Source organism: Crinia signifera, chromosome 19 (genome assembly GCF_055691185.1).
Source record: "Crinia signifera chromosome 19, ASM5569118v1, whole genome shotgun sequence".
Taxonomy (NCBI): domain Eukaryota; kingdom Metazoa; phylum Chordata; class Amphibia; order Anura; family Myobatrachidae; genus Crinia; species Crinia signifera.
Genome location: NC_139226.1, coordinates 41,084,142 through 41,096,713, shown reverse-complemented (window position 1 = coordinate 41,096,713; position 12,572 = coordinate 41,084,142). Strand labels below are relative to the sequence as shown.

The window sequence follows — 12,572 nt, the reverse complement described above, 5'->3', positions numbered from 1 at the left end:
CTGTCCACATTACAGTCCTCACGCAATCAAATATAAAGCACTAAATGATGACAAATCAAGTAGGCACAAAGATCAGTTTGAGTGGTAAGTAATAATGGGCAGTTACATAAAAAAATAATAATAGGCAAGACATAATAATATGTATTTAGCACTTTTTTCCGCAAAACTAAAGACATATTGTAAAGCGCAACGGAATCAGCTGCGCTATGTAAGAAACTGTAAATACATAAATAAATAAGGGGGGTATTCAGTTTGTGTCAATATTTGCTACAGTCAGAAATATCCACACACATCTATTCAATGCGCCAATTTTCAACTGCATTGAAAGCATGCAGATTCAAAGTTTAATCTGGATTGTTGAAAACATCCGCTGGATTGTTGAATCCGTGCCCCTTTTCTATAAATCACTTCGGTACCGACAGTCGGAAGATTTAATTTAGACCATTGAATTGACATTAGAAATAGGACTGAATACCCCCCTAAAACGGCTTTATGCTATAGGCAGCTTATAATTAGGGGGTGCCAGATGACTGACAGACCATCAGGATTCCGTCAGTCATTACACCGACATCAGAATCCCCACTGTTTAAACCCCAACACTCGGGATCCCAACAGTCACCAGCTATTCTCCTTCATGCAATGCTATTTGTTAAGGATGGCACATAGGGATCACTCAGCTTACCTCATCCAACTGCTTTTGGAGTCATCACTGGCATCAATATAAAAATAAGACTTGTTATCTCGGACCTGAATAAAAAGAAAGATTATAATGTAACTTTTTCTTCCACAAATAATAAAATTGTCGTGGAACCAGAATCAGGCCCATTGCGTGTACTGTAAAATAACGAAACATGCACTCTGGCCTGGATTTTGATTTGTATTTACATGTCTACACAGCTGCGGTTTTGCCTATGGGTTTGCTAATCATAAGAAGTGTATGAGCCTCCCAGAGAAGAACAGAGGTGCACACCGGAGCCACTGCAAAGTCCTCAGTAACTGTATACAAATGTGCAGCATCAACGCAGAAACGAGGAACATCGAATCCCCGGGGAGTTGGGAGTCAGACTGGCTGCAGGAACAGCGAGGCTGGCGCCATGAAAGCTCAGATACGCACATGTATTTGAAAGAAGCAGATATGATTCAGCTTAGCTCTCACCGACATTTCAGTATAATGCATACACTTTCATCAGGGCGTGAATATTGAAAAATCTTGACTCACTATGAATGAATACAGACAGCAAGAGATAGACTAATTTGGTGGTTTTCTTCTAACTGAAGGATTGTGGTATTAACAGGGGAGTGCATTTGCTGCGCAGACCTAAGGAATTGTACCGCTAGTGGGGTAAACCACTAGCGATGGCATTGATGCAGGTAACCCTTTGAGACAGGGCTGCTCGCCCTTTAATGAATAGAGATCATAGCCCTAAAGGTGATGTTTTAGGAATGGGTTGTGCTACCCAGGCTGTGCGGGTGGGTAATACATGACGTGTACCAAGCAAGAATGCAATCATTAGCCTGTCTCCCATCTATCTGTACCCCTCCTTCATGGTACATTCCCGGCTCCCTGGCAGACAGTAAAGCCCCATACACACTAGATGATACGCTCCAATGACAATATCGGCGGCGAACCTGGGCAAACGATATAGCGTATGCACACTGAACAATATCATTCAGTGCAGTCACCCACTCCCCGCTCCTAACAAGCATTGTTGACGGTATATTCATCACTGAGCATGCAGCACAGGCGAATGTGTGTATGTGGCTTCATTCTGAAGACTTTTCACGGCCTAGTTCCTAATAGGGCCTACACACATCCCGATTTTGGCCAGAGATATAGCATGCCAGATTTAGCATAGCAGATTTCCTTTGAGCACAAAATCATCTATATTGCTTAGAACGTGCAAAATGTGTCAACGATATGCCTCAGTGATTCTGCTTAGCGATTTAAGCATGCCAGATTGACACCACACAAAAGGTGCCCGATATGCAGGGTCTTGCTAAACGATTTTGCTAGATTGATGGGACATGCTCATTCTTCATCTTAATGCGATTTAGACGCGCGGGGCCGCGCATCTATATCGGTTTAGCCCCCACACACACACCGATGTATGCTTAGTTTCTAAGCGACCTTGCTAAATCGCTTAGAAAATGGCACAAAATCGGCATGTGTGTAGGCCCCATAAGACTCAGCCTTCAGGCGAAGTACAAACCAGTGTTCAATAAATAGGACATTGTGGTGATGATCTTATTAACAGAAATTCAGAATGCATTTCATTCATTTATATAAAGTATCTCCATGTCAGAAATGACTGGCTTATCAAATATATGGAAACCAAGAATAAGAAAGAAGAATTTAAATTGATGTAAGGAAAATGTAAAGGTCCATACACACTGGGTGATTATGCGTCCTCTGACCTTTTCATACCCCCACTATCCACGTCGGCGTGGAGGTGATTTTATAAAGTGTGGCGAGCGCAGCGAGCCACTGAGCCCAAAGCGTGACGAGCGCAGCGAGCCCCGCGCGGGGACGCGTATACCTGTGAAGTTATGCGCTCGCCACGCTTCGGGCTCGCCACTTTATAAAATCAACTCCACACCGACGTGGATAGTTGGGGTATGAAAAGGTCGGAGGACGCGTACCGCCGCCCCTCGCAGGCTCGCCACGCTTCGGGTTCAGGTTTATAGTGGGGGGGTGGCGTGGAAGTGCATTTAACATTAGGGTGCTTATACAAGTTATAATTGCATCCCATCGCATTGTTTGGCATTGTATGCCATATACAATGACATACAATTTAAAAATTGTATGACATTGGTGAACATCGCGCGATAACGCATCGCATGCCTTATGGTCTGCGATGCGATGGGCGCCGTGATACTACACAAGTACCGTAAATTGTGCCGACATGTTCCGACAGGCGGTATTTAGTGCCCTACCATCCAATACGGCATGGAGGGAGAGTATAATAGTGCGTAGCGAGCCATGGTACACTTAACACGGTGTCCATACCAACCTAAACACCCAAAAAAACATGAAAAACGTGTCGACCTTTTGACCCTATCGACCTATAGTGGTTGACCTTATGACTGTAGACACTGTAGATCTAAAATACCAAAACCGAAGCAGGTTTTTGCTAGTGGAAATGCTAAACGACTCCAACCTGGGTAGTTGCCTGGGCTGGACCGGGATGCTCTCAGGTCCAGAGGCAGTGGGTAACCATGGGTCCCGTTCACTGCAATGTAACAGCCGCTGTTGGGAGCGCCGCCCCGGCCCCGCCTCCCGATGACGTCACCCGCCCGGCTTTATGGAAAAGTGGAATGGGAGTGGAAAAGGGGTTAGGCTCAGGAGTAACACATACCGCCCACGAGTAAATGGTACACTCGTTCCGCTCCACCAAGATATCCCCTTCGTATGGCCCAAATATGCAGCCCCGCGGAATGATCGGAATTGTGCACCAAACACCGAACCCTGGTTGGGATCTCTCCTTCACCACCAGTCCTTCCGGCAGAGAAAGCAGAGCGCGAGATGGTACGTTTTCTGGAACAGGAGTGTCCAGGATGAACGTTGGAGCACCGTGTTGTGGGCAGGAGTCTCTGAAGTACAAGCGGCAATCCTCACAGACTGCAGGAGAAAAGAGATGCATGAGACAGACACAAGAAACAGGTAACCAAGGAGAGATCAAGTCAGCTACAGACACCAAGGGGTTTGTTTACTAAGCTGGAGTTCTATGGAAGATGAGATGTTGCCCGTAGCAACCAAGCAGAATCTACTTATTTATTTAGCACTTCTGGCCATAAGTGATGGGAAAATAAGGTGATTCTAAAATGAATGCGGAGAGTTTGGAACGCCTAATAATGGTAGTGGCCTGTGATGTAAGGGGCACTTGCACGCCAAGTTTTTCAGACCAGAGCACAAGGCCCAGGAGGTTACAGTAGGATGGTCAGTTCCATAACCAGATTCGGCTATGGGACTGGTAATACACTGTTCCACCACTTAGCCAGAGGTGACTGAGTGACCATGCCCAATTGGGATTTGTTTGTAGAAACTATGCGCCATGGGCCTAATTCGGCATGCATCTGCAAATCGGCCTACCATTGAATGAATGCGCATTGGCTGTATTGTGCATGCGCGCACAAACTTTGGTAGTATTTGCTGTTTGACTGACAGGAAGTCAGCCTTTCTGGGCGGAAACATGTAGTTTCTGGGTCTGTTTAGAATAATGCAGGTGTGCCCAGGCGTTATACGGCCTCAGACCTACTCACATTTGCTCAGGATGGGAGGACCCTTTGATGTTTCGGGATTTGCGAATACAGGTTGAGTATCCCGAAGCCATATATCCTAAGACTGGCCGGCCGGTTATTGGATGAGAGCCAATCAGCCAATCAGCGTCCGGCCAGTCTTTTCAAAATATTTTTTCAAATTCGCCAGTCACTTCCTGCCCCACCTCCCGGCAAATGCTGCTGCTAGCTCCCAGACCCTGCTGCACAGACCCCGCCTCACAGGCCCCGCTGCCCGCCCCCCGCCACTGCACATAGGTGCGTGCCAGCAGTGCTCCACCACTGGCATACACCTAGGATCAGGCCCAACACACGCTAAAAAGCACTCGCAATGTGCCAGTGATGGGTCCAATTGTGAGACATCTGATGTCCCGCCGGTGCGATCACAGGGTCTGGGTTTGATGCGCACGGGACCGCGCATCTGACTCGGCGGCATGTCGCATACAGCCGATTTGGTATCGGCTGTAATCGGACCAAAATCGGCCCAGTGTACGGGGGAGGGGCATTAACACTGCAATTTCGATTTCAGTTTGAACACACTCTACCCAAATGTAACTCTCTGCACGTTACATCTGCCCCACCTGCAGTGCATATGGGTTTGTCCATTAAAGAATGAGTTTGCTTTTGTAAACCAACCAGAATCACCCCCATAGTGTACAGATAAATAAAAAAATAAATTGCACTATTATCACTGCAGAGATTTTAATCCGTACAGTCACCAGCAATCGTTGGGTAATCTGTACAGATTATAGAGTGGCTGTAGTACAGAGCTAAAGGTGTTTTACCAAGAACAATGCCTGTTGTCTGCTGCACATGTCCCCAAATCACCCCTTGCCACCCCAGCGCCTGCTCCCTAACTCTAATAGCAAACAACACTAGAAAAAGACAAAAATGATCGACTCACAGAGCAACTCATCTTCCAGCTGAGCGCAGGCCTCTTCTGCAGCCTGCATGGCGTGACTAATGTCCAGGCACCTGCGGAGGAAACACAGCTCATCTATAGTCTGCAAATCAGTCATTGTGTGAAACAAACGCTAATCAGACCAAGGACATAATCAAGAGCCGAGTAATTATACCCGAATTGTTCTCATTTCCAACAATACATGACAGCTACGGCGCAATCTCTTTATTGTGGAATGTGAGCAGAAAATCTACTATATTGTGCTAATGGAGCGATTAATGACACGTGCAGCGGCGGTAACAGGACAGCGCCTGTTGTCAGATATTCATTAGGATACAACGTTCACCATTAACGGTGATCTTTTCGGTATTTGAGAGACAATTGTTCACGCCTTTATAGTCAGCGGCAAGCAATGCTCAAACCAGGAGGGTGATCTGGTCTCACCAAATACGCCTATCAATAGAACAGTGCAAGGCAGCGGCTGTGTGTGATGTCAGAGTCTAGGCACTCCTCCGTTGTGCTGACTGCTGGCACGTAAGACTGTGGTCGCATTTTCTAGAATGCAACCAATTAGTGATTTAGGCATCCCTAGGAACAGCACTGATGTAGTCTGTGACCAATGAGACATGAGCAATATTCATGAGGCACGGTGCTCAAGCCCAATCTAACAGAGAGGGACCTTATTCAGAGTTGGGTGCAACCATAACTGCCTGAATTAAAATGTGGGCACTGCTGGACATAGGGCCTGATTCAGAACTCATCAATGGGCTGCTAATTTTCAGAGCCCAGCCATGAGGAATTACGCCGCTCTGCCAGAGGGAAATCCCACCCGGTGCAAGCCAACGATATGACTTTTTCCACTGTGTGCAGTCTGTGCGTAGACCGGGACTTACTCGGTGGCTGCGTTAGAAAGAGACTGATCGGGGCCGGAGCTGGCGTCACATGACTTCCCCTCAAACGCTTGGGCGCGCCTGAGCAGTCTATTGATAATGGCGCAGTTGTGCGATCAGGTCTGAATCAGGAGAGCACAGCCGCATTCAACGTAACTCCCGCGACACTCCCACATTAGGCCGCGATCACTACAGTATGGTTAATACATACGCCGCAGCAATTTACCGAACTATTGACCCGTGGAAATAAAATGTAGTACAGTATTTGTGACCTATCCATAGTTGGGCTCATATAGAAGTCAGCGGGTGTGGTATGGGGTTCCGACAGTCGGGATCCCCACTGCCGGGACTCAGACAGCAGGGCGAGCGCAAAAAAGCCCCTTGCGGGCTCGCTGCGCTTGCCACGCTGCGGGCACGGTGGGTAAATGACTGTCCGGAACGCGTCCAGCACCCAAGTCAGCAGCTACTGCTCACTTCTCTTGCACATACCAGAGTTAGAGGCGGCAGAAAGACAATGGGGCCACGATTCGGTTAGAAAATTATCAAACATGCAGCATACAATTAATGCCACAAAGGGAAATATTGCCACTGAGGAGTAATGCTAGTATTGGGTCATAGGGACACTGGGAGGGGCAGCTAGACAATCCCTAGGCACATTCTTCACTGTATGTCCTTACTGCGCTAGCTGGTGCAGGGAGGAGGTAGGGATGGCCATCGACCATTGATGATTAGAAATCAGTGGGGGAGAACCAGATGGTTTCCCACCATCGATGTCAAGCTTAAATGAATAGTTTTGTTTTTGCTTTTTTCCCCCAAGGTGCCGGGAGATGGAGCATAGCTCCGCCCCTGACTCCCGTAAAGCCCCGTCCCTGTAATTTGATTGCCCACAGACCAATCAAAGAAAATGGATGACCATCGATATGTAAAAATATTGATGGTCATCCATTGAAGTTGCCATCGATGGCAAAGGCAACGATGGCCATCCCTAGGGGGAGGCTCTATTCCTGACTGACAGTATGCTCCAGAGGGCAGACATCCATACACTGGACAGCGGTCTCCTGGCTACCGATGCCGTAGCCTTCAGGCCTCAGCTAGCTGGCAGCACTGCTTAGTTCTCCCTGCATATCCAGAGCTCACTCACTCTCAGGAGATCACAGGGGGAAGACCCTGCAGGACCAAACCCGAAAGCAGCAGGTCAGTGGATAACCAGCGATGTGAGGACCCCCCCGCACGACACCACAATATCAACAGTTATCAATACATCGGCATTCTTGGAAGGACAACAGGTGAAATGTCAACACTTCCAGAGTGTCAACAATAGTGATCTAGGGGGATGCGGTTGAGGCCTACAATAATTAGGTCAACAGTCAATGGTCAACCACTATTGGTGGACAGGCAAAAGGTCGACACAAGCAATAGGTCAACATAGAAAAGGTTGACATGAGGTGTTGTTCTTTAAAATATGGTTTTTCATACTTAACTCCACGTGGACATAGAGGGAGAATAGAACAGTGTGCCGCGCATAGCCAGGGACCGTGCCCGAAGCATGCCGAGCAATGCGAGGGGACGCGGTACACTGATAAGGTGTCCATGTCCACTTATGTCCATATTCATATATCCCCAATATGGATTAGACATACATGAATAATACTTATCACGACCATGAGGTATCTGAGATCTAAACCGTGACCCGAAAGCCTCCGCTGGATCTGCCGGTAGAAGACAAGTCACCACCGAGTCACAAGGAACAAGTCAACACCGTCTACTTGATCGATGTCGACATTTCGTATCCTCCTACACATTGTAGCACTGAAGATAATTATGGAGTGTCATACACATGAAAGTGATTTGATGAATTAATGTACTCATTGATGCATGTATAGTATATGACTGACCTATATATTTCAAAAGAGGTTATTAATTCATGTACAAGGCATTCGTTTCAGTCTAATTCCTACATTTCCATAGATTTGTTACATAATTAATATAGATTTGCACTTTGAATGTTTTCAACATTATGTCTATATAAAGATGTGTTATAGACCTATATATCTGCGGGGACGCAATCAGCATGGCGTAATGCCGGTTCTCTAAAGAATATCTATCCTTGTGTATCAATGCCTATTTCCCTATAGATGGTAAGCTTGTGAGTAGGGCCAGCCTACCCATACTTACCTACTTGCCTCAAGAGAGGCGGAGCCACCGGGATCGAAAAGGGGAGGGTGGGTGGAGCAACAGGAGGGGGTACTTGTTTTGGGACCAGCAGGATTGTGATGCTTTTGCCACGCCCCCCCCCCCCCCCCCCCTGTCGTGCAATGTTGTTTTTCAGGCATTGTACTGAGATTCTTGTAATTTGACCCACGGAACGCTCAGGAGGGGGTGGGTCACAGAAGCTTGGCGGCTCTCCAGGAGGGTTTCCCCTCTTTCTGGGGGCCAGGAGAGGCATCCCTGCTCTTACCTTGACTATCTGTAAATACCCAATTTGTTGTATTGCCGTCTCCAATTGTAAAGCGCAACGGAATATGCTGCACTATATAAGAAATTGTTAATAAGTAAATAAATAAAATCTGGCAGCAGTATATAAAACAACCTGAAATTGTATATAAAAAATTCCAGCTAGACATTCAATAGGTCAACACCAAACCTTCAGCAGTCGATAGTTCGACATGCTGACCTTAAGTCACTGGTGAACTATTGAGTGACAAACTTTTTGTGTCGACCTAATTCAGACCTGATCACACTGCCGCAAATTCGCAGGCTGGGCGATTATCGATAGACTGCGCATATATACGCCCCATAGAACGCATGCACAAGGCCGTCCTGCGATAAAGTCCTGCTACTCTTTCCATTGGTGGCCATGTGCAAGTTGATTAACAGAAAGACGTGGTTTTGTGGTGGTAACTGGACATTTTCTGGTAGTGTCAGGGAAAAAAAAGGGCGTATCCAGGTGTTATTGGGGAAGGTGCATGATGTCAGCTCCGTCTCTGAACAGCCGGTTTCTATTGCAGCCACCAAGACCTGGGCTACGCACAGACTGCGCACACTGGAAAAAAATATTCGATGGCGAGCTGTTTGCAGCCAATCACAGGCCTGCAGGATTTTCTCAAGACCTGCTAAGGAATTTGCAGGCTTGCACGGGGGGCGGGATTTCACTCTGGCGTGGCGGGGTATAGCTGATCGCTTGGCTCCGAAAATTAGCAGCACAGCGATGGCACCCACTCCACAATGGCATGCAACGCTGCATTGTGTAGCAGGGGATGGGAAATGTGTTACAGTCGTGCAAATTATACGACAATAACGATCTTAAACCACTCTGGCTTGCCTCGGAACGGCCACTGTTGTGACGGAGATTATCTGTGACTGGTGATTACCGTGAAAGAGATGAAAATACTTAACAGCTGTTTTTTTTGTTTTTTTTTAAGGATTCACACCACGGTCTCTTCCACGAACATAAACTCTTCTGATGTCTACAAACCCCACATGCTGCAATGAAAGGGGGATTGTGCACAACGCAGCATGTGATTCCTTTATCCCCAAGCAATCTGTTTACAGAGCCCTAATCCCTTTCATAGCCAAACATCATATTAACTCTGATGTGTGAAGGTCAAAGTTTATCAAATAAACAGTTTTGCTCTAGGAAACAAGTACAGTAATCCCTTGCACTTTTCCTAGAACTGCAGGCCACCGGCAGAGCCGAATTTCCCATTAGGCACGTGAGGCACCGGCCTAGGGGTCGGCACATGTTTGGGGGCGGCACTTGGATGCCTGTGATAGTACTGTCAGCCCAAAATGTACCAATAACTGCAAAATATCCACTGTACTGTACTATATTCCGTCTTAAATAGAGTGTAAATGGATAGGACATGCAGATACTGCCCCTATAAACTGTCCTACTTAGTAAACATTATTGTTGTGCCTAGGGGCGCCCTCATCCCTAAATCCGCCCCTGGCCACCGGTGACACCTGACCACACCCATATCAGCCACTTACGGTACACCCGACATTGCACACTATCCTGCGCACCTCTATGGGGTTTCAAGAGAAATCTTGAGTTGTAGATGGTGCTTTCTTGCCATTTAGAAATGGAACTGAAAGCTTGAAATTTGATTGGTGGGCTCAGTTTTCCTCCACACTATTCAGTAAATCATCCTTCTACCTTTTTCTGGGAGTGTCAGGCAGTTTCAGGGAAGCCGTGTGACATCAGCTCCGCCCCCCTTCCGGAACCCAGATGTTCTGCTCCATTATGGAAAAGTATACCTACTCTCCGTTTCACCATAACTGCCATCAAAGGATGGATAGGATACGTTACTACTGCAGATGGCAGTAATAATGCAACACTAACAGGATTCCTACTATGCACAGAATGAGTCTTTCCAAAAAGCGCCACCAGTAGTTGTCTTTTCACCAATGAAATATATTCAACTTTCCTGAATATCATGGTGTAAAAACAATATTGCACTTTTATTTTCTTTTTTGAAGCTATTTCCAGATATATAAGAACAGAGGAAGGATGAATATATGAATACATTTTTGGAAAGACACTCATTCTGTGCATGCTTATTTGACTTTCTTTTGGAGCTTTTTGGTGAAGGCTTCGTGTGTTTAGTACAGCTGCCACAGTACTTTGATTCTCTGCGCACAGAAAAACAGGACTTCCATTATTAGGGTTCCTACTATTCCTAATGCAGCGCTCCTGGGGACATTAGGAATAGTAGGCATCAGGGAGAGGTTAGGGTTAGGCAGCAGGAGGGGAGGGTTAGGGTAAGGAAAAGGTCTTTAGCCCGCATGGATCTACACTCAACCGTATAGGCTGGCCCTGTGTGATTGGTACAGAGGAATTTCAAGGAGCCTATAGAGTTGGGAATGGAACTGCTAGAAGGGGTCGATGGAGGAAAAGCTGCAGAGGGGCTAACTGCTTATAGCAGAGGGAGGGCTAAATAAATTGATAAGGGGACATACAAGAAGACAGATTGTTTTTAGGAAACAGGGGGTGCATATGTGTACACGCAAGGTAAATCTTAATCTCTGCTGGTCGCGGTTGATAGGTCGACAGTTCATCGGTCGACCACTATTGGTGGACAGGCAAAAGGTCGACCTATTGACCAATTCATCTCTGTAATCTATAAAATTCAGCGATAACAGTTACTCAGTTGTGATGAATCAGCAGGCATGTGGCCAATAGGATCTGGCCATGAGCACTGCGACCAATAGCTACATTGCATGGTCTCCCCCTCCCATGGCTCGCTGGCATGCGCTGTATAAGAGAAGGAGTAACCAATCTTTGGCGCCCCCGTCTCTGCTTGGCTTGTTGGGGTTAATCAGCAGCAGGCGATTTCTGGGGCGTTTGTGTATAGGTTTATGGCACATTTCATTAGGAACTTCTGGCATGCTGTGTGAGGAGGTCTGCTTGTAGTGTTATAATTGGCTGTTAGGCTGTCAGACATGTAAATATGAGATTTGTGAGTGCGGTAGTATGCGGTCATGTGCCTATAAGGGTCCAGAGCATCATCTTCATCATCACCCAAATCTAAATATCTCTGCATGTGTGACATGAGCCCCACCCTGCAGTGCAGCATGGTTTTGCCCAGTTGTGTACTTCTTTTCTTTACCAACAAAGCTGAATCAGGCCCATTGTTAAAGTGACTAGAATAGTATAAAAGGGCCCCTTTAGCAGTTGGGGTTTAGTGCTGGCTACCGGTCACAAATACAAAAGGTGCCCCACTCCATTACACAGGAGGTAGGAGGTACAGAAATGCCCCTCCCCGTGCATCCTGTCTCCTGATGCGCTCTACTCCCACTCCTGTCAAATATTACCCTTTTTTATTTCATATGTATTATGTAATGCCAAATCACTTTATTGGCATAACACTGAAATGTTCAAACAAACAATAAATCAAACAAACAAACAAACAAACACAGTGCATAGGAAATCCTAGTTATAATTCCCTGCACCAGCAATACATACCTGCCTCATATTTGCCATGTTTTATTCAATTGCTGAAGTTCAAATATTCTGCAACTCATCCATGTTTATGTATATTTATGGATGCTGTGGCATTGCACCCGGAACACCATTCATCACCTCTGTTATCTGTGCATCTATGTTCAATACACAGGCCCTTATTCAGATCTGATCGCAGTACAAATTTGTTTGGAAAATGGGAAAAACCATGTGCACTGCAGGTGGGGCAGATGTAACATCTGCCCTATAATTAAGTAAATTAAGTAAATTTACTAGGATGAAAGTTTTATTGAAAATGGGATTGTTCCCATAGCAACCAGATTATATTACCTTCTGGAAGGTTACTATGGCCAACATTCCATCTTCAATAAAACTTTCATCTTAGTAATTAAGGTCCCAGGATGAAGCCTAGTAACAGCTGTATAGGACAGTTTTCAGCTCTGGTTACTACAACAATTTCCACACTGGCGAATACGTCGGATAATACAGGAAATCCGTACACCCTGCACACAAAGCAGTCTTTATACTGAAGCTGATGATGTCA

General features: G+C 46.3%; 1 protein-coding gene across 2 annotated transcripts in view; it reads right to left on the bottom strand.

Moving 5' to 3' along the window:
* The window catches only part of LOC146042441 (E3 SUMO-protein ligase ZBED1-like), a 48,965-nt gene that overhangs the window by 18,928 nt on the left and 17,465 nt on the right, over positions 1–12,572 (bottom strand). Inside the window, exons 2-4 of one of the 2 annotated variants that reach the window (XM_083162432.1) lie at positions 5,180–5,250; positions 3,357–3,619; positions 683–747 (exon numbers count right to left, since the gene is read on the bottom strand). In XM_083162432.1, coding sequence (XP_083018558.1) covers positions 683–747; positions 3,357–3,619; positions 5,180–5,228 — 377 coding nt within the window. In that variant the 5' untranslated portion in view covers positions 5,229–5,250. The remainder of the gene's footprint in view (positions 1–682; positions 748–3,356; positions 3,620–5,179; positions 5,251–12,572) is intronic. The other variant, XM_083162433.1, reaches the window with a different exon arrangement.